The sequence below is a fragment of the Schistocerca piceifrons genome, chromosome 1 (assembly GCF_021461385.2).
Source record: "Schistocerca piceifrons isolate TAMUIC-IGC-003096 chromosome 1, iqSchPice1.1, whole genome shotgun sequence".
Classification (NCBI taxonomy): Eukaryota; Metazoa; Arthropoda; class Insecta; order Orthoptera; family Acrididae; genus Schistocerca; species Schistocerca piceifrons.
In genome coordinates, this window is record NC_060138.1 from 698224010 (window position 1) to 698247707 (window position 23698).

The window sequence follows — 23698 nt, forward strand, 5'->3', positions numbered from 1 at the left end:
AGCACTTCAAAGTTTTCACTAGGCTGATTTTGATTTCTCCTATCTTAATACTAATTTATCTCATTTGCCAATCACCGTGCACTATGTCTTTATCTTATTGATCTGCAAGCCACTTTAACATTTTGTGTGTGCTACTTTCAGTAGCAGATGGAGTGTGAATGACATATGACTACCAGTTTATTTTCTCATGCAGTCACATTGTCACAAGTACCAAACAGAGCACTGAATGGAAAGCCAGAAGGGCATTGTAGAGAAAGAGCGAATCAAAACTCTTTCTCTACAATGCCCTTCTGGCTTTCCATTCAGTGCTCTGTTTGGTACTTGTGACAATGTGACTGCATGAGAAAATAAACTGGTAGTCATATGTCATTCACACTTCATTGTATTTGTCTTTTCTTAATTGGTATCATTACCATTGCCATAAAGTCCTCTGACCATTCTCCTTTTTTGTATATCTCAGTACAAGGTTGGACTGTTTCTCCTGCCTCAGCCTCCCAAGCTCTTCACCACTTCTGTTGGTAATTCGTCAGTTCCACATGCCTTTTTATTTTACATGTTAGTTGGTGGTTTTGCATTTCTTCGTCGTAATACCATACTCTTTTTCTGTCATTGTGAACATTCGCCTTTTCTTCACTCTTTATGTAGCTTGATCATTCATACATCTCGTGCACATACTGTAACACTATTTCAAGTGCTGCACAGGACAATCACAAGCATTTTTCGTGAAGTTCATCACTCAGTACTTATTTAAATAATATATATAATGCATTCAGATGGGTTCTTGCAAAGAATTAGAGATTACTTACATAAATTTGTTTTTTAAATTGTATTGAAACCAGAAAACTAAACTTCCGTATGGGACATGAAAAGTACTTTTGCACCACACGCATATGTATAGATTCCAGAATTTCTGTTCATTTATTTGAATTGCAAACCTGCTTTTTTAAATACAAGTATATGAAGAGTTAAATACTTTGGACAAGCAATAATTAAACCTAAAACTTGAAATTTCGCCTCGATAAATACTAAGAACACTAGTTCAGTATGACACACACTTGGTTCCATAGATGACTTGTGCAAATCCTGTTGTTATTAATGCAATTTTTTAGACTCTATCAAACTGAACCGATAAACAAATTACTCAGTTGAAAACTTAATGGTATTTTTTACAACTTTTTGTTTTCTATTTAAAATTGAGGTGAGTTAACTTGCAACACAGTTACAGTCCCAAGTTTGAACAGACCTGTAATAACATGTATTACCTTTTTAATGATCTTTGGCAATTTATTGGTTTCAAATTTTTTTCATTTTTAATGAAAGAAATGTTACTTTTGTCTAATGTGAAGAACTTTGTTTTTAAGTTGGTTCAAAAAAATATAGCTTATCTTCTCCATTTTCAGCACCACTTTCACAGATGCCGTAGATTTTATGTTTTTGACCTTTCTCACCTAAAAGTTCACTCCAGGTCCAGGTTGTAAAATTTGTTACTTGTTCAGCAACCAATATCTGTAGCATTCCAGTTTCTTGAGATCCATTTTGCTTTCTTGTCTCAAATTCATCATTTTGTGCATTTTTAATGAAGCAGGGAAATTTATACAATGTGTCCCACAAACACACTTGGCAATTCTCCTAAAACTGCACCATGTAGTTTGTGACGTTTGACGTGGCAATACTACACTCTGCAACATTGTTTGATGCAACAGTGTTTGGCTGGAGCACACTGTTTAGTGACAGTGTATCACTATTCTGTTGAAGAGTGCATATTTCTTGTGAAACAGTATTATATTACTGGTTCCATTAAGACATGTAAGTGAATGTTTGTTGAACAGTTTGGTGACCAGCATATACTGTCTTAATGCTGGGTACAGAAGTTAATGAAAACGATGGAGAGCATTGGAACAGTGTTGGATCTTCACGTTGGGGGTCAGCCACCACTATCAGAAGAAAAAGTGACTGACGTGAAACAACGATTGTTGGCCTGTCCTGCAAAGTCAGTTTGACATTTATCTCAGGAATGTGGAGTGTCACGGAGCACATTTCACAGATCTGCTGAAGAAAGCCGCCATGTATCCATATAGATTCACAATTGTTCAGAAACTGAATGTCAAGACAAAAGAATTGCATTTGGCCGTTGGTTTCAGCAATAAACTTTCAGGATACACATTTGTAGTGTAATGAAAATCCACATGCACTCGTGGAGCAACTCTTGCGTTTACAAAAAACTGGTGTACTCTGTGTGATTCACAGCGTTGCTTTATCGGACCAATTCTTCACGAGTCTACTGTGAAAAGTGCAATTTTCGTCAAAATGTTTCACCAATTTGTGAACCAGTTGGACTTACCCTCGGCTGGTAATAACGGGATGGTGCTACATGCCACATGTCCTGAGCGATCAAGGCTGAAGTCTAATCATTTTTCCTTGGTAGAATGATTTTGAAAGGATTGTGGCATCCAAGGTCCCCTGATTTAACACTACCTAAGTTGTTCCTCTGGGGTGGTCTAAAAGGCAAGGTGTACAGGAACAAACCACTCAACTTATAAGATTTAAGAGAACATCATCCATGAAATGCAGGCAGTGACACTAGAGGTTCTAGCAGCATTATTCCAGAATCTGTAACATTGTGTTCACCTGAGTTTACAAGTTGAGGGCGGTCACTTCCAACACCTGTTGTGATTCGCCTTTATTTCCACATGAACAAGGTATGGCACGTTCATTTCGTTTCCTGATTTTTATGCAAAGCCTTCAATTGCAATTTAAACAAATGTTTATTTGTGGGGCATCTTTTGAGTGGGAGACACCCTGTATTTAATATTTCGCTTCTCAATTTCTGATACTATGTCAGCAGTGGTACTATTAACTTCTACAGTCTTGGTTGCAAACCAGCAACAGTCCATTTTTCATTTAATTTCTGTATCATAGTCAATTTAATAATTGAGCTGGGATTGAAGCTTAGACATGCAATTTTTACACTTCGTATATGAATTCAACATGCAAGATTCACTTTTTGCATTGCAGACTACATGTTCCAGTAACTCCTTACCTCTTAGAATTACCCCAGTTTTCATAGCATTCACCAGATAATCAAAGTTAGCATGGTATCTACAGACAGTTTGAGTGTATCAGAAACCAACAATTTTTTTTGTCTAAATGCATAACAAGTAGTCTTTTTTTATGAGCTCCATTTTAGTGTCTTCCAAAAACTGCTTCCTCAATTGAGAGAGCCATGTAACCTTTCTGCAAAACTGTACAATTCTTGCTCTCGAGATCATTTAACTGATTTTGGGTTAATGGTGTGCTTCCAGATGTTCTGCAGAGTCGTTTCTATTTTATGCAGAATGTTGTGCATATTTGCTTAATATTTTGTACACACGGTATTCTGCATAAAATAGAAATAGCAGCTCAGCAGAATACCTGGAAGCATGCTATTAGCATATTTTGTAGTTGAAATGTCTGGAAGTATCTTTTTTACATTGTTACCATCTTTTGCAAAGTTTGTGGAGATTTGTATGAACTTAAATAAGGTTCTGATACGGACATTTTGCTGACTTCAGCACTTAATCTTTTCATTTCTCTATACTACTTTTCATGATTATTTCTTCCTCAATTCATCATCATCAGCCAATTCAATCATTAGATGATGTGGCCTCTTCGAGTCGTGGATTCAGGTAGGCTTTCAGAAGTCTTCTGCAAGTGGGACGGTCTTGGACAGTTCTCTGCCAGGTGTTACCAGTGATCTTCTTGATGTCTTTGTCCCATCTGTCTGGTGGTCTTCCTCTAGGCCTCCGGTGCTCTCTCGGACTCCACTCCAGTACTAGCTTCGTCCGTCTGTTGTCTTTTGTTCTTGCGATGTGGCAAGGAACCTACTCTCTCTAAGATGTCATTAACCTTTGTCACAGGCCCGATGTCATCTGCCATTTTCCTGTCCTTTCTTGTATAGCCCAGCATTGATCTCTCCATGGCTCTCTGTGCTGTCCTAAGTTACCCTTTTGTAAATGAGTTCAGTGTCCATGTCTCCTCAATTATCCTTGCTTTTATACCGGGATATTTCCTAAGTTCTATTCTTTCCTGTCCTTTCTTTGCAGTTTCTCTATGTACAGCTAATTTTGAAGGATTTGCTCTTAGTTATGCAAACTCTCATTTCCTCCCTCCCTCCCCCTCCCTTCCCTCTCTCTCTCTCTCTCTCTCTCTCTCTCTCTCTCTCTCTCTCTCTCTGTTTCTCTCTCTTCATTTTATTGCACATTATATGCAACAGTAACCAAGTATTGTTAATATACAACAGTGTATTAACCTCTTAAATACTGATACAGTGCTATAGATTGTACAAAAATAAAACTTTCATTATACACTGAGCTGACAAGAGTGTTGGGATGGTGATACACATGTATACATGTGGCAGTAGTATGGCATACACAAGGTATAAAAGGACAGTACATTGGCAGTGCTGTCATTTGTACTCACGTGATTTATGTGAAAGGTTTCCGATGCGATTATGGCCACATGACTGGAATTACCCGACTTTTAACATGAAATGGTAGTAGGTGCCAGGTGCATGGGACATTCCATCATGGAAATCGTTATTGAATTCAATATTCGAAGATCCACAATGTCAAGAGCGTGCCAAGAATACCAAATTTTAGGCCCTACCTGTCACCGTAGACAGTGCTGTGGCTGATGGCCTTCATTTAACGACCAAGAGCAGCTGTGTTTGTGTAGAGTTGTCAGTGCTAACACACAAGCAAGGCTGTGTAAAATAACCGCAGAAATCAATATGGGATGTATGATGAACATATCTGTTAGAACATGGTGGTGAAATTTGGCTTTAATGGCCTTGGCAGCAGGCTGACGAGAGTGTCTTTGCTAACAGTACGACAGTACGACATCACCTGCACCGCCTTTTCTGGCTCGTGACCATATTGGTTGGACCCCTAGACACCTGCAAAACAATATCTTGGTCAGATGAGTCCCAATTTCAGGTGCTGAGAGCTGATGGTAGGGTTCGAGTGTAGCATGAACCGTGAAGTCGTGGCCCCATGTTGCCAAAAAGATGCTGTGCAAACTGATGGTGACCCCATAATGATGAGGGCTGTGTTTTACATGGCATGGACTGGGTCCTCCGGTCCATGTGCGGCAACTTGGGAGACCATGTACAGCAGTTCCTGTACTTCATGTTCCCAAACAACGATGGAATTTTTATGGATAACGATGTGGCATGTAACTGGGCCACAGTTGTTCATGATTGGTCTGAAGAACATTATGGAAATTTCAAGCAAATGATTTAATCACCCAGACTGTCCGAAATGAATTCCACCAAACATGTAAGGGATATAATTGAGAGGTCAGTGCATGCACAAAATACTGCACCGGCAACATTTTCGCAGTTACGGACGGCTACAGTGGCAGAATGGCTCATTATTTCTGCAGGGGACTTACAATGACTTGTTGAGTCCATGACATGTCAAGTTGCTGCACTGTGCCTGGCAATAGGAGGTCTGACATGATAGTGGGAGATATCACATGACTTTTGTCACTTGAGTGTATCATTCACAAAAGAATTCCACCACAAGACAGGCCCTGTGTGGCACCAATTTTTAGAAAACAAATCAAAATTGTTTGTTTAAAGTTAACTTGCTAAAAGTGTTAATATTGTTACTTACCCACGTAACTTCTGTGGAGTAAGATATTTTTGCGTTAAATTCTTCTTTTGTTGTCACAACTAAATCAGTGTTTTTAGTTGTGTATGGGCGGACATAACCATAGATTTAAACTTATAATAAAATTCCTCTAATACTATGACCAAAAAAAATCTCCTGTGAATTATGTACTATTCACAGGAGGGCCACGGCGATCAGTAAGTTCATTTGAAGATGAAAATTAGGTATGTAATGTGAGGACAAATTCTTTGAAAATTAAAATTAACAATTATAACTGTAATCTCTACTTTGTAGCTCTCAGAAAAAAATATCTTGAAATTATGTGCATTTTCCCTCGCAAAACAGATGGATATGTGTGTGTGTGTGATAGTGTATACCTGTCCTTTTTCCCCCTAAGGTAAGTCTTTCCGCTCCCGGGATTGGAATGACTCCTTACCCTCTCCGTTAAAACCTTTCGTCTTTCCCTCTCCTTCCCTCTTTCCTGATGAAGCAACCGTTGGTTGTGAAAGCTTGAATTTTGTGTGTGTGTTTGTGTTTGTTTGTTTGTGTGTCTATCAGCATGCCCACATAGAACGCTTCCCACGTAGTGGGAATGACCAGCAACAAACTGTCCATTCGCATGAACGGACACAGGCAGACAGTGTTTGTTGGTAATGAGGATCACCCTGTGGCTAAACATGCCTTGGTGCACGGCCAGCACATCTTGGCACAGTGTTACACTGTCCGGGATATCTGGATACTTCCCACTGATACCAACCTATCAGAACTCCAGAGATGGGAACTTGCCCTTCAATATATCGTCTCTTCCCGTTACCCACCTGGTCTAAACCTCCGCTAATTTCAAGTTGCCGCCCCTCGTACATAACTTGTCACTCAACAACATCTTTGCCTCTATACTTCCACCTTGACTGACATCTCTGCCTAAACTCTTTGCCTTTATAATGTCTGCTTGTGTCTGTATGTATATATATCTGTGTGTGTGTGTGGGGGGGGGGGGGGGGGCACAAACCTGTCCCTTTTTCCCCCTAAGGTAAGTCTTTCCGCTCCCGGGATTGGAATGACTCCTTACCCTCTCCCTTAAAACCTTTCGTCTTTCCCTCTCCTTCCCTCTTTCCTGATGAAGCAACCGTTGGTTGTGAAAGCTTGAAATTTGTGTGTGTGTTTGTGTGTTTTTTATTGTCTCCTATCAACATACCAACGCTTTCGTTTGGTAAGTAACAGCCCAAATCCCATGCCACTTTCCTTGACGTTGACCTCCACCTGTCCAATGGCCAGCTTCACATGTCCGTCCACATCAAACCCACCAACAAGCAACAGTACCTCCATTATGACAGCTGCCACCCATTCCACATCAAACGGACCCTTCGCTACAGCCTAGGTCTTCGTGGCAAACGAATCTGCTCCAGTCCGGAATCCCTGAACCATTACACCAACAACCTGAAAACAGCTTTCGCATCCCGCAACTACCCTCCCGACCTGGTACAGAAGCAAATAACCAGAGCCACTTCCTCATCTCCTCAAACCCAGAACCTCCCACAGAAGAACCCCAAAAGTGCCCCACTTGTGACTGGATACTTTCCGGGACTGGATCAGACTCTGAATGTGGCTCTCCAGCAGGGATACGACTTCCTCAAATCCTGCCCTGAAATGAGATCCATCCTTCATGAAATCCTCCCCACTCCACCAAGAGTGTCTTTCCGCCGTCCACCTAACCTTCGTAACCTCTTAGTTCATCCCTATGAAATCCCCAAACCACCTTCCCTACCCTCTGGCTCCTACCCTTGTAACCGCCCCCCCGGTGTAAAACCTGTCCCATGCACCCTCCCACCACCACCTACTCCAGTCCTGTAACCTGGAGGGTGTACACGATCAAAGGCAGAGCCACGTGTGAAAGCACCCACGTGATTTACCAACTGACCTGCCTACACTGTGAAGCTTTCTATGTGGGAATGACCAGCAACAAACTGTCCATTCGCATGAATGGACACAGCCAGACAGTGTTGGTTGGTAATGAGGATCACCCTGTGGCTAAACATGCCTTGGTGCACGGCCAGCACATCTTGGCGCAGTGTTACACCGTCCGGGTTATCTGGATACTTCCCACTAACACCAACCTGTCAGAACTCCGGAGATGGGAATTTGCCCTTCAGTACATCCTCTCTTCTCATTACCCGCCAGGCCTCAATCTCCGCTAATTTCAATTTGCCACCGCTCATACCTCACCTGTCTTTCAACAACATCTTTGCCTCTGTACTTCGGCCTCGACTGACGCCTCTGCCCAAACTCTTTGCCGTTACAAATGTCTGCTTGTGTCCGTGTGTGTGCGGATGGATATGTGTGTGTGTGCGAGTGTATACCCATTCTTTCCCCCTAAGGTAGGTCTTTCCGCTCCCGGGATTGGAATGACTCCTTACCCTCTCCCTTAAAACCCACATCCTTTCGTCTTTCCGTCTCCTTCCCTCTTTCCTGATGAGGCAACAGTTTGTTGCGAAAGCTTGAATTTCATGTGTATGTTTGTGTTTGTTTGTGTGTGTATCGACCTGCCAGCACTTTCGTTCGGTAAGTCACATCATCTGTGTTTTTAGATATATTTTTCCCACGTGGAATGTTTCCCTCTATTATATATATGCGCTGGCAGGTTGATAGACACACAAACATACACACAAAATTCAAGCTTTCACAACCAACGGTTGCTTCATCAGGAAAGAGGGAAGGAGAGGGAAAGACGAAAAGATGTGGGTTTTAAGGGAGAGGGTAAGGAGTCATTCCAATCCCGGGAGCGGAAAGACTTACCTTAGGGGGAAAAAAGGACAGGTATACACTCGCGCACACACACACACACACACACACACACACACACACACACACACACACACACACACACACACACACACATATCCATCCGCACATACACAGACACAAGCAGACATTTGCAAAGGCAAAGAGTTTGGGCAGAGATGTCAGTCGAGGCGGAAGTACAGAGGCAAAGATGTTGTTGAAAGACAGGTGAGGTATGAGCCGCAGCAAATTGAAATTAGCGGAGTTTGAGGCCTGGCGTATAACGAGAAGAGAGGATATACTGAAGGGCAAGTTCCCATCCCCGGAGGTCTGACAGGTTGGTGTTAGTGGGAAGTATCCAGGTAACCCAGACGGTGTAACACTGTGCCAAGATGTGCTGGCCGTGCGCCAAGGCATGTTTAGCCACAGGGTGATCCTCATTACCAACAAACACTGTCTGCCTGTGTCCATTCGTGCAAATGGACTGTCCATTACATCGAAAGGACTTGTGGCCCACCAGTTTCTTGCAGACATAGGTGATTAGCTCCTGACCTTCTGGCTATCACAAATGCAGACTACAACTCTGTACTCAAAGAAGTCATTATTCACCCTTCTAACAGTTTGTGATCTTCACCTAGTATGCAAGAAGTGTGGTGCCACAGTGTGTGGCACCTGTGTGGTGATCACCGTGCTAATGCAGGGACGGTGCCAAACCGATATCCAATATCCCTGTTAAGAGATGATGTGTATGCTCTGTGTGTTGTGACTTCGTTTAATGCCTTAGACTGTCCAGAGGCTTTCACGCAAATTCCCGTGGCAGAAGAGGAGGACATTCCAAAAACAGGCATAATCGTGATGTTGGCTTGTTGAAGTGGGTCTTCATGATATTTACTCTATGCTATGCTGCAAGAGTTGTCACTCTGTTTAGCCTACTTAGGTGACATCCTCGTCTTTTTGGCCACTTTGAAACAGCACCAGCAACAGTTGATGCAAGTCTTTAAACATAAGAGCAACATGGTGTGGTGTTGAATACTGTTGTGTATTTGTTCAACCACAAATTATCTTTTTGAGCCATCTAATTTTGTCATCAGGATCACTAATGCATCCTGAGCAAATAGAAGCCATAATGAAAATTTTGTGTCCTGAAATGATTAAGAAACTAAATCATTTTCTGGAAATGCTAAATTTTTTTGGCATCATCTGCACCACTGGACCCAAGTGCAAAAACTATTGATTGTATCACTTTCTGAAACTAAAATTAAGGCAAATTGTCCAATCCAGTGGACAGATACAATGAGCCATACCTTTGAAGCACCAAAGGAAACCGTAACAAGTGCCTCACTTCTGGCACATCCCTCATTAGATGCACCTCATGCGTTGGTGGTAGATGCTAGCTGGACTGCTATCGATGCAGCATTACAACAGCTTCAAATGAAATGACTCCGTTTCGGAGACTTCACTGGCCTAATACAGATATGATTTTTTATGTATATAGACTGAAGCAGCTAGTGATAATTTCTACCAAGGCTGGGAATTGAACCTGGTTCTCCTGCTTACAAAACAGGTGCACTAGCCACTAAGCCATCTTGGCACAGCGGCTTGCACAACTGCATTGATTACCCTGGCACGCGTCCCTCCTCGATACAGATTCTCACTGTTGCCCCAGTCTACTTTAAATTCCCCCTTACATATGAATAGAACTGCCAAAGCTCACCATGTTCTGGAATAATATCTCAGCATTGATCATAAATGAGAATCCAGACTGCAATCCAGGTGCAGGTACATACACAAATGAAATTACGCAATTTTAGAGACTTTACTGTCTCACACAGATGTTATTTTGTGTGTAAAGGGAAATTTGAAGTACACTGGGGTGGCAGTGAGAATTTAGATCGAGGAGGGATGCATGCTTGGTTAATCCATGCAGTTTCGTGAACTGCTGTGCCAACATGGCGTAATGGCTAGTACACCTACCTAATAAGCAGGAGAACTGGGTTCGATTCCTGGCCTGGTACAAATTTCCACTTTCTGTTTCAGTCTATAAACTTAAAAAAATATTACAACAGTTAATCGATTTTACGTGGTAACCACTCACCCTCGTGAAGCATCCAAACATCACACGAAACAAACCTATGTGCATCGTGTTTTACAAACATGTACATGTTATATTACATGCAGCTGGTGTCAAACCACTTCTACAACCACCTTACACAAGCCCACATGGTGTTGTCGAAAGAGCACAAACTCTGAGCATTCTAGTGAGTGGTAAAACTACTACAGTCTTGATTGACACATTGACATGAGCTTACTTGTTCTCAGAAGTACCACCAACACATGTACCACAGAACCGGTCTCAACCTTGTCCTCATCCTCAAGCATAGCCATATTCACCCAAAGCAGACCCATTACCTGTACATAGAACACATTGCAGGCGTTGACTGCACCTCCCAGCAATATTTTTCGATACCACTCTGCTCCTCGTGAGGGGGCTGACGTGGCAAACAACCTTGTCATTTACTGTCGGCTGCTGTGTTTGCATAAGCTGTAAAGGAGTTCGTGCTCCAGCTGCCAGAGGTGCTGATTTAGTTTGTTCTCTGTGTATAGTGCAGGATAATAGTTTCTTGCCAATGATAGGCAGTCTTGTCTAACTCTTTTCTAACCCTAAATAGTCTCAAAAAATATCAAGTATATCTTCTGTGTTTATTAGTTAATAAATGCTATTTGTTCCTGGTACTCCAGAGCTCATATTTCGTACAATTGGCTGATTATCTTGAACACACAACTATAGTTGTTTGGACGGCTAACACCTAGTTACACAGACTACCTCTTGTGGCTCGTTGGTTATCGTGCCATACTTTCTTAGGATTTCCATGAAAATCTTCTTTTCCATACTTTCAAACACCCATAGCTAATCTGTACATCATTTCGCACTTTCCTCTTTTTCTCCATTTCCTCACATTTAACTTGTTTTTAGCTTTTCTTCTCGATAGTTTCGTGAGCTTTACTTGTTGTTCTGTACTATCAGATTGTAGTTAGAAATTATGTTAGCTCGTGGGTATGTTGCAGCATTCTTCGGGTTGTATCTGTATCCTTCCTTAAAAAATAAATAAATAAACTTCTCTCCATCCAAACTAGAAACGTATGTATATCGCCTTCTTCTGTTGTTCTCAAACAAGGAATTGCCAACAGCTCATGAGACCTTTCGCCTCTTTGTCATTCCTTGTGCCTAGTCCAAATTGTTTTACTATATCTCCTTTGCTTCCTGAAAACATCTCAGCGTTCCAATCCCCATAACAATAATACAGGCATTTCTCTTCTGTCTCATCTTTATGCTGATGGGTTGCAAGTATGTCTGTACCAATAACACATCAATTTGTTTTCCCTGTAGTCTTTCCATCATCAGTATTCTGTCTACATATTCTACCTTGTTTACAGTATTTTTAAGTTTCTAAATATTGAAATCTAATTTTTTCAATTGTATATTATTGTTTCTAAATCTGTAATGTGAGGACAGATTTGAGTTTGTCCTTATTATGTAATTTAAATCTCAACATGTACTTTAATCTATCAATTTTCAGTTAAGACGTCATGAAATTTAGTTGTATATTTGAGTCTACAACTTGGCAATGAAAACCAGTTCAAAATTTATCCAATTAAAGCAAAGATTTGAAATAGTTTAAAGATTGAATTAAATTGATCCAAAATCCCCAGTTAAAAATTAATTGTGGAGGAGATGATAATTAATATTCTCTACATTAAAATATTATTTATTTTTATTATTTAGCTAGGCACAATAAAAAAAAATCTTGCCCACTAATGAATTTACATCGAAATTCTTGTTTTAACAGGTCGTGGACAGTTATCTGGTAACAGAGGTGGTCAGCTGGATAACTTCAGATACAGACAGCCACAAACACAAGGACAGGGCCAAAGCTCACTTTATAGGAGTCCTTCAAGACGTCCATTCAAGAGAGGACGTGGTATGTCACATTGAAAATCAGGCAATGTAATATATTAGTGTAAGAAAGTGTGGTGACATTGCAGAGAAAATGGGCATAAGTCATTTTGTTGATGTGAATCTATTTCTCAAAATACGACTCCACTCATTGTTGTTTGAAGTTCAATAGATTTTACAGCAGTTTTAGAGAAATGATACAAACTCCTTAACTTCCTTAATAATCAGATTCTCTTAAAAATATATGTGAAGATAGGAAGTAGAATGAACTTTGCACAAGATATGCACAGGGTGCATGATGGAATAGTTGGCAAACAATTCAGTGCTGCCAATCAGATTTGTATCAATAAATTCAGCTGGAGGATTACTCAAAAGAATGATGACTTAGATTGAAGAAACACAACAAAGATCAACTATGAGTAGAAAGTCTGACACAGAGAGGAGCTGTTTTCACTCACAGTAAATATTTGGTGCTAGAGTAGCAGGGCTCAAAAAAATGTTCAAATGTGTGTGAAATCTGATGGGACTTAACTGCTAAGGTCATCAGTCCCTAAGCTTACACACTACTTAACCTAAATTATCCTAAGGACAAACACACACACCCATGCCCGAGGGAGGACTCGAGCCTCCTCCGGGACCAGCCGCACAGTCCATGACTGCAGCGCCTTAGACCGCTCGTCTAATCCCGCGCGGCTAGCAGGGCTCAAATGTAAGTTAGAGGCGAAAGACATTGTCTGGAAATCCTGTTGCTAGAGAGTGTTGTTTGTAGGCTTTGAGATGCACACAAAGCTATGAGTGAAATTCTAGATAAATTTTGTAACAGGGTGTATATGCCACTGGACAACCAAGAAATCCAGAGAAAACCAGGAAAAATCTCAGGGATTTTTTTAGAATTCTGCGAATTTTTCATTGTTTTAGTTTTTGGTTAAATTTTTATGATTTGGACTGGTAAGAGCTGATACTCTAACAAATAATTTTACTGTATCTCACTACTGCAAAATAACACTGCAGCAATAAAACAAGAGGAAAAAATCCAAAATAAAATTACATTGGAAAGGAAATGCTCCATTTATAAAAACGAAACTCGGTACACACACACAATCATCTGCCAACAGCAAAAATGTATCAAAGGCTTTAGGATGAAGACTATGTAATACTGTACTTCATAACAAAAAACTGCTTCTGATGACTGTGACATCACAGCTGTTTACATTAGGTTCATTTGAGCAATTGCCAGTGGGCTCATGTGCATGTGCAGTTGAGTCGAGTATGAGTAGTACCTCTTCCTGCTTCTGGCTACTTGAATGTGGCTGTAAGCTGTATCAGCAGCAGCAACAAGCAAGCAGATGCTACCCAGAAAATTTTTTTCTTGTGCGCCCAAGCTGCCAGATTCACACATGTGTAGAGGAGTCTGGGTTGTTGTGGGGAGGAGGATAGTCTCCATGTGACAAGTGTTTATGTTTAGTAATTTTGCTGTTACCTCTATGTTTGCAGGCCTAATGCCAAATGGAAACAAAACAGATTTCTGTGACCAGGATCTGGCAAATGAATAAAATTACATAATTGTGGAAGGCTAAAATATGTTATTGCTTGTCCTGATTTTTTTTTTTATTTATTTTTTATTTCCAAGTTTTCGCAGTTGCATTAATCTCCTTGCAGAATAATGAAGTTATTTTTATTGGTTTGCTAAAGAAATTTGGCTTTCATTAATCTTTTCCGCAGAGGAACTCAATTTATTTAAAACAAAGTGTTTCATTGCACACTATTGGTTAGTTTCAATTGTTTGCCGAATTTCAAGTGCATGTTATCATCTTCTGGCATGTATGGCATTATGCCATAGTAAAGAACTAAACATAATTCAGTACAGGTACTCCAAGAGAATTTGCATCCTGAAAATCACACTGAAAAGCTTAATATCAGGTTGCTTACTTCATTGTGAATCTGGACGTACGAATGTTCACTTTAAGCCGAATTATGTGTTTTAGTATGATTTACGGAATTCCAGTGGTCTTGGAGAATCCTCTGACGTTCTGTTTCTTTCATGGCATAATGTAAGATCTCTTAATGCAATATACATATGAACATAGGTGCTTCTTATGTCATTGTAGCTGTGCACGTACAGTAACACCTGTTCTCTGATGCTCTGTGGCGTTTGCTGAAATGAGCCTTTTTGTAACAGGTCGCAGAAAAATATTGTGAATGGTGGTTTGAAAAGTATTATTTTCAAAGTAAATTTCCTTTTATGTAAGATGAATGAGAATGTGTGATGAATTTCTGAAATCACAGTGTGTTTGACTCTCATTTAAAACTTAACCAGCCACATAGAAGAATTTTGAGCCCAGAAGAGCAGATACTTATGTCCTTATTTAAAATTTTACTTGCACATTTGTGTGACCTACCTTGAACTGTATCACATACAAGAAAAGACCAATATTATTTATGAAAGCTTAGCTTTTCTTGTAGCTACAGTATGTACATTAAACCATTACCTTTTGCTATTGCTGTGTTTGCACTACTTAACAGTGACGTTGCAATTGGCTGTCTACATCACGTGCCCATACTCCAAATATCTGCTGTCATCGGCTGGTGAGATCATGTGACATGAGCTCTGATTGGCTTACAAAAGCGCATTGCAATGTCAATTTCAAAGCTTTGGAAGCCTATATGCTACGTTTGATGGAGCTCAAACTTATACTTTTGTAATATTAAAATACGCAGCGTATTGTAATACAAAAAAATTCACTGTACATGTCACTGCACATAAGGATTGCAACTCACTCCATTGTGGCCTAGATAATGGAAGGAAGTTGGTGCCAGTAGAACCCATGTTGTACTTGAGATGAATAAGTTATGGTCATTTTTCCATTTTTTTTGTCTCCTTAACAAATAGCTCTTTGTGAAATTGGAATGACTGTGGTAACAGACTATACGTATGCAAAACATATTTGGACACAATTGTAGTATTTGCTGGTTGTTTTAATACCATTGCCATTAACGTTACTGCAGATGGAAGAAGAATGTTTTACATATCACTTTTCTTAAGATTGAAACCTATGCCGCCGCCACCACCACCACCACCACCACTGCTGCTGGTGCTGTTACTGTGTTTTGTATTACATTACATAGGCATTTGTCATAAATTTCCATCATTTTTCTCATGCTGCTTACCTCGGGTTTAAATGATTACATTTGAATTGTGAATTTCGTACGAACAGTTTTTTTTATCATCTTGTCACTTTGTTTCATTATGACAATAATTCTTTGATCATCTTTTGTGTCATCATTTCTGGTTCTTTCTTTTCAACTTTGAAGATTTTGAATAATATCCTTTACTATTGAGACTACATGCACCATTCACAATTTTTATTCACTATAACTGAATTTCCATCCCGTTCTCTCTCTGTGTTTTATCTTTGAGATAGGCTTGAAATACGATGTTGATTGATTAGTGTTACAGAGCTGTCACTTGTGATCTCTAATTTCAGAGAAGACTTCAATTTGTTTAATGTAGCTAGCAGTTCCATGACATTTTGATTCTTATATTTTAGTGGTATTGCCTATTGTGATAGGTCTTATTGTTCAGATTCTGAAACTGTTGTATGTTTATGTATAGGAAAATAGTTTGGATTTAATGCCGGTATATACTTTGATGCTGATACACAACATGAGAAATAAGAGTAATCCATACACCATCAATACTGTATGCAGCAGTGAAGGCTAAGTTGTATTAATCAGTACATTTTACAGTATGTCTTACATGGTATGTTTGTCCTTAGGTGGTACACCTATCAGAGGAAATCGGGGAGGAAGGTACATCCAACGAGGTGGTCAACAAGGTCGAGGTGGTGGTTCATTCAGGTTTGTGCTGTTCATCTCTCTCTCTCTCTCTCTCTCTCTCTCTCTCTCTCTCTCGCTCTCTCTCTCCCCCTCCCTCCCTACTAAATTCCTTTCATTCTTCTGCACTATAGAGTGTTCACTCTATAGCTTATAACATGTGAAAAGCAAAATTCTGAGTTTGAGTTGGCAAACAGTTTTAATACGTCAGGATGTTTAAACTTCTTTACTTATTGACTGGCATTTACAAATTGAAGTTTGTGTGATATGGATTTGTTATCTGATTACAAATTACATTCGGATCTTGAATGTAGTTAGTCAGTTCCACTGTAAAGTAACAATGTGTAGGTGGTGCAACAACAGCTGTTATGTAGACTGCATTGTATCTGAAATAAATAAGCAGTATTAACATTTTGCTTTTACATATTGTGATTGCCAGTCTTTTGATTGGCTTGATTAATCTTTCCACTTTTGATAAAACACGTTTACTTGAGCAGCTCACAACAGGTTTAGATCTTTGAATGGTCAGAAACTCAACCACTGAGCCACACACTAGTATTGACTCTTTGTCCGAGTGATCTGTTTTGCATTATTGGTTCAGATCTGCAAGTACTTTAGTGGCTGCTGACTTCCGTACCTCAATTTTGATAAGATGCCTTTCACAGCTCAGATTGCAAACTATTGAAGCACCATTTTATTGTGTGTAATACTGATGCTGATGCCTGTGAACTCTCCTTTCCTTCAATGATGTGTAATATTTAGTGGTGCATTTAAGAATGTGTGTGTTTTTTCTAAATCTGAGGAAAGAAGAAAGACTTTGTGTTATAGCTTAATCTAGTTTTAAATATACTTCTAACCCTTATGTGGATAGTGTTGCGAATCTCCAGCATGGATTGTAAAATTGTTTTGTGTGCATCTAGTGCTAATTTAGTAAACTAACCCAAGCTTCACAGGTGCAACAAAGTGCGTAGAAAGTACCTCTGATACTAGACATTTAGTTGCTGGCTACAGTGCAGACTTTTTGTGACCTCTTTTAGATGAGTGCTGAGAAATTTGTAGAATGGGAATTTTGCATAGTTTCACATTAGGAAGAAGAAAAAACAGCCACACAAACTAAAGCAAGTTTGTATTCAACAAAAAAAACTTTGCATATCATTCAAGGTCAAAGTTACATGACAGTTTATGTATGGTGGATATGTTTATCATTGTTAGGATACTGACACACACACACACACACACACACACACACACACACACACACACACACAGATTATTTTGCCTTGTCACGATTTCAGCATAAATATTCTTATTCGGTGGCCTGTTTTTTATGTTCGGTGTTATTTTCTGGGATTGCACATTTACTGAGGTATTTAACATTGGGTTTCAGGTTATCAATAGATTTTACAGCCCTAGTAAATTTTTGAAGAAATAAGCTGCTCTGCAGAGGATGTAAGGCAACTATCGAAGATTTACCTTACGGGAGTGTTGATGGGCTCAGCAACTTTGACAGTTGCAGTGATGGTGATCCTATAGTAAAAGCAAATGTGTTACTTGGCTAAACCAGTTCTGGAAATGATTTGTGAAAAGATAAAATAGAAACTGTTGAGTTGTCACATTTTTCTGTGAGTACCCCAGCAAAACCTTTGCATATGTTAATAAGCTGTGAAACTAAAACCATCAAAGCAACTATTCTACTTAAATTGAAGAAGAAACTGCCTGAGCAACCCTTGAGTTTGAAACAGTTATGCTGCTGAGTTGCAAGTCTTTTCAGTCGATGCCACATTGAGTGACTTGCGTGTTGATGATAATGAAATGATGAAGAGGACAATTCAACATCCAGATGCTGAGTGGAAAAAATCTTCACCCCAGCTGGCAATCGAACCCAGGCCTGCTGCATCACAGCCAATGGGTGGACAGTGATACATCGTCTTTGTGACATAAGAAGATCTCTACAAAAGAGGGATAGACCAAGCAGTAAAATTCATTAGCAACTAGAGGTAAGAAAGGAAAACTGTCCCAGAGGTGTTGTCCCACCATAATACAGACACAGTGGCTCTGCTAACCACTGATCAGGAATGCTGAAGGAAATCGCTGCAAGTATCCTGGATGTCGTGGGTATACATTCATTTTTTGTACAAAAATGTGACCCGTACCCCTGTTTAAGCAAATACAAGAACCACTACACACATTTCCAACAGTAGCTGGAAAATTTCTCTTAGTTCTTTCACTGCTGGCTCAAAATTCAAACGCAATGTTATCGTAACAGATAGTGTTCATTATATATCCATGAAAATGTTAGAATGATCATACAGAGAATGAATGTGAGTTGATTTTAGTAAACATCTTGGAACCAAAGATTGTGTGGCATTGCAAGTGATATTGCATGTAAGCAGTTTTTTTTTTTTTTTTTAACTAGCAAGATAGGAATTTTTTCTCTACTTTTCCCTTTCTGTGAATCACTTGAACACTTCAAAAGTAATTTCTTACAAAAAAATCATGCATTTAACGCTCAATTGTGTGGTGTTACCACATTGTAACAAATCTTAAATATACAAATAATGTTAAGAAAAGCACTTGTATATGTGTGGTATTGCCATGTGGCAACACACAGTCTGGCTGTGTGGAGCTAGACTGTATTTAGTGCTGTTATGTTGCAGAACAGCCAAAAATTGATAATCTTTATTGAAGGTTGAGTGTACATAAATGGAAATGAAAGCAGCTGGTAGAGTGAATTATTTCTGTCATTTAGATCACATCTAAAGAAATTATGTTTGTACAGTACGTAAAATGATGCTTATGTTTTCATATTTCTGGAACTGAAGGATAAATAATTAATCAGTATTTCTGGTTTGTTGCCATATGGCAACACTATGATCTCGCTGCTTTGAATATACCGTTTTTGTACATGTGCAAATTCAGTATAATTATGTTCATTACTTTTATATTGTTGGTATAGCATCTATTACAGCTTCATGTGTGTATGGGGGCAGGTATTCTGTAGCAGTTAGGAAAATTGCTGAAGAAGGTGACAATTTGGAATTGAATAACACTGACAGCGAAGAAGTATTTGCAGATGATTGAGAGGATGAGATCGCTGGACCTGATATTGGAAATTCCAATATAGTTGTGTCTGAGACTGATCATGACAGTGAAGAAGAACAAAAAGTATAGGAACAAAACAAGATGAAAACAATGTATAACAAGGAAATATCATTGTTACCACAGAAGAAAAGTATGCTCTGAAGTCAAATAAAAAGCCTAAACTTTCATGATGTTGGAAAAAATGTCAGGAAGAACTATCCATGCCATAATGGACTGGTATACATACATGATACACCTTCTCGTTTATGATGTTCAAGAGAGTATGTTAACACATTGCTTAGAAATGAAATATTGGCCATTATTATTAAGAAGTCAGGCAGGCTTTATGTTCAAAAATCCTTAATGAACAGAATGCACCATTCAAAGGATGTCACTGGATGAAAAACAGTACACTATCTGATGTGAATTGACAGGGACCAAAGAAATCCACATTTTGCGATAAATACGAAATAGATGCGAATTCTGCCTTAAAATGTGAAAACACAGAATTGCCTAATAGACGCTATTTTCTAGCAAATTGTATCTGGAGAAAATAATTTATCAGATATACTTTGAAAGGCTTTATTTTCTGCATTTTAATGTCAGAAACGGAACCAGTTTCCGGTTTCTGGTATTGTGTATCATCTGGCGAATCCCAATTTGGAAAGATAATGTGTGTAAAAACTTGTTTGCAAAATAAAAACCGAATGAACTCAACGACGTATCAGTGTGCTTGATTTCCTGGTGCTGCGCCAGTTGTCAGTTGAATGATCTATTTAAGATACGCGCTGCATAATGCAACATAGTGCTCAGCCGTGGGACCTAGCATTTTATAACAAAGAAATGCATTCGTTTCAGCTGAAGTTCAAAAGTTGGTATAATGTGGACACTTTTAATGTAGAAAATTAGGTGGCGGATGTTTGGAACTGTGGTCGTGTTGAATACTGCTAAGAGGTTGGGTCTAATCTACCTTGTTAACAAAACTCTGCCAACCTCAACAAGCAGTTGTATGGTAGCCATTTCCAAATGCTTAATGTTGTTTTTTGCTGATTGTTTTCTTGTCTCATTTTGCAGTGAGTGAAATGACTCATCTTGGTCCATCATGGATTTTGATTATAATCCTTACAATGCCAGAAGAGATCAGTGATCCCTGTTACAATATATCAGTTCTGTTTTCACATAACACAGGTGTGGACTGCTGCCCTGTGAGAGGAAGGCGGAGCTTGTTTCCACACACTGCTCCTCTCCACTCTGGTGGCCAAAATTCTAGTTTGTTTATACTCGTGGCCGGCTGCCACTATGTAGTGTCTGCACTCTGCGCTATAGCAATTGGAAAACCAAATCTGTCACGTTTTTCAACTTGCCAAATTTCTTCCCCTGTAGTTCGAAGAGAGTTGCTTTCATTCAACTTCTATGCTTAGTGCATTGTCACTTCTGTTTGTAGCATTGTTAAACATGGGATGCATGGCTATAAATGACCATGAAAGGTAGAAATTAATGTTCTGCAGATTTTGTAATCATTGAATTGGGTGGGGAAAGGCAAATAATGTCGAGAATCGCCTTAAATTGGGGACACATTCAGCTCACTGGCAGGAAAATGCTGCTGCTTTTCAGTGGAACAATCATTTGTTGGAAGCTTAAATACAGCCAAACGAAGAAAATAAAGGCCATATCAGAAAAAAAGCTGTTGAACTTTTTGCAGATTATTTTCTCTCATGTACTGTGACAACTTTTTAAATTTGTGTGTCTAAAATATACATTTATTTTTAAGGTAGGTGTGAATTTTGACAAAAATAGATACGAACTTTGCCAAAAGTAGATGCTACATTTTTTGGTCTCTATGAATGGCTTAGTGTACATCTTTGAACTGTATACTGGCAGGAGTATCCAAAATTAACTTCTTTCTGGCATAGATGCTAGTGGAAAGTGCTGAGACTTGCTAGCATTATGCCACAACAAAAAACTGTCAACTATTTTTTGAAAACTCGTTCTTTAGTTGATATTTGCAAAGGAACTAGCAGAAGTGGGAACCTATTGTTTGATCCAACTGTCTAAAGGGAGGTGTGCTTGACTGTGTCAGCGAAATGAAGAGATCCACAGAGGTTGCAGAAAATAAAGACGAAGTAAAGTTCCATAAGAAATATACACTGTTCTGCTATAAAATGGTATGAGAAGGAATTTGTAACACAACTCAGTAATTTTGTAGCGGCAAACTCGGTGACTGAAGTAGAAAGATACGACAATAAGTTGAAGAAAGCAGTCAGAGTAGCTAATTCCAGAGTGTTTGTACAATATATTCTGTTCATGGGAGGTGTATATCCTGTGGATTCAGTGATAGGCTTGTACAGGATCAACACACATTCCAAAAGAAAATGTATTACAAAATATTTTTCCATGTATTTGATTGGATGGTAGCTATCTGTGGTACTGAACTGTTACCCCAGAACTCTACACCAGTTGCAAGTTGCCTGTATAACAGCTTGCAGGGGCAATAAAAATTTGATTTTCAATATTTCACATAATTATTGACTGTGTTTAAAATGCTATCATAAATACTCATTAAGAGCTAGAATCTTATGTTGAAAGTTTAACACAATAAGGCAAATATTACAGTTTGTTTGTTTGTCTCGAGGCAGCCTAAGTGACAGCATGCAAGCAGCCAGACTATATTAATCCCTATTTGAGAATTTTGAGAATGAGAGTACTTAATGGCTTCCAATAAACTTTGAACAAACTTTGCACTTAATTTCAAATATTTGCACAAATTTTTCACTGATGCGTGTGGCCCCACCCTCTACACACACACACACACACACACACACACACACACACACACGCAACATTTTTGCTGCTCAAATTGTCGAACTTGAGCATCAGGCATAATATTTCAATGACATGCAGTTCAGTAAATATGACTTCATAAATATTTAAATCTGTGAAAAGCTAGCTTTTCATGAAAATCGTGTTCAAATTACCCGGACTATATTCATCCAGTGATTACAATGTGACCATTGAGCAACTTGCAACTAACTTTAAATGTAATTTCAAACTGTTCCTAAAATTTTTCTCGCTTACAAGCTTAAAGTCAGATATTTAATACATTAATTCATTTGTAATGTAATAAGACATGAAGTTGGAGTTCGATTCTTTAAAGAATTGGTGTTGCCTGGTTGCATATTTAGCATCAGTGCCACGAGTCCTCTCTTGTATTTAAGAATTTGTGTACTTGCTCGACTTTATATACTAGTTCAGTGCACTTGTGTCCGCCAGAAGACTCGAGTGATGAGTTTTCAGTTACATGGGCAGCAGCTGAGACTGACGAGTTGAGTCTCCGTGCTTACAGAGATGGTGAGTTCGGAGATAATGTGACAGGACCTGCTGGCAAGTTTAAAGCAAGGATATAGAGCTCATTTCTGATCTCGAACTGCTGACTCAAGTGCTCTTACCTCAAAATCCTCCATAGAAAGGTTAGCCACCTGGGAGACAAGGGGTTACCCACACTGAAGCTGGCTGTCTGTTCAGAATATTCTTGGGTAAACATAAAACAGGTTGAGGAAAGAGTGTGCCAAACAAAACAGCGATGGCCAGCTGAAACTGTTTACCAGTTAAGTGCTAAGGAATCAGCAAGAGGTACTTTCGTAAAACTCATTAAAAGGTCCAAACTACTTAGGTGGAGAGCCCCCAGTCTGCTGATAAAATCAGCTGACTTCTGTATATGATGATGACATTTACCAACCAATGCTCTCAGCAAGAAAGCAAGATGTTTGGCTAAGTCATATGTGGGCATGTCAATATTATTCACTATAGGCCATAAAGAAAGACCTCCTGTGTGCACTTTAGAAAGAATGTACAGTCTTGCTGGTACACTGCCATGTGATCTTAACCGCTTGATGATTTCTAGATTTAATGAGGCAGAATTCAGAAGAGTGCACTTCTTCTGTTGCACTCGTGCTGTAGGGTTGTGATCAGTCTTTTGGTACATAGTATCACTAAGTAGGCCATTCATCTCCAAATACAAACTATGGGATAACAAAACAACTGAGTTACCTTTATCAACTATATTAAATTTCAGCCTTCAGTTGCATAAGCAAAGAAACTTTGCCTAGGTTTTGGCTATAATAATGTAGTTTTCTTCAAAAACATCACAATATAAAATTAAAGTTAAAACATGCCAGATATTGGCCTTGTCAAACATAAAAAGTTAGTATTACAGTACATAGTCATAAGACTGCGTCTATTCTACTAATGTTTTGCCGATAGGCCACACAAACGGGCCAGACAGACGGGCCGGGGGCGCTGAGACGTAACCGGGCGCCATGGACAGCGACGCAACGAGCTCAGCTGGTGGTCATGCGCATGCACGTGCAGAGTAATACAGACTTAAAACAAGAAAATGTTA

General features: G+C 39.3%; 1 protein-coding gene across 4 annotated transcripts in view; it reads left to right on the plus strand.

The window, feature by feature from the left end:
• The window catches only part of LOC124710255 (chromatin target of PRMT1 protein-like), a 58118-nt gene that overhangs the window by 24217 nt on the left and 10203 nt on the right, over window positions 1–23698 (plus strand). For all 4 annotated transcript variants that reach the window (XM_047240910.1, XM_047240911.1, XM_047240909.1 and 1 more), the window contains 2 exons: window positions 12278–12409; window positions 16161–16242. In XM_047240910.1, the coding sequence (XP_047096866.1) occupies window positions 12278–12409; window positions 16161–16242 (214 nt within the window). The remainder of the gene's footprint in view (window positions 1–12277; window positions 12410–16160; window positions 16243–23698) is intronic.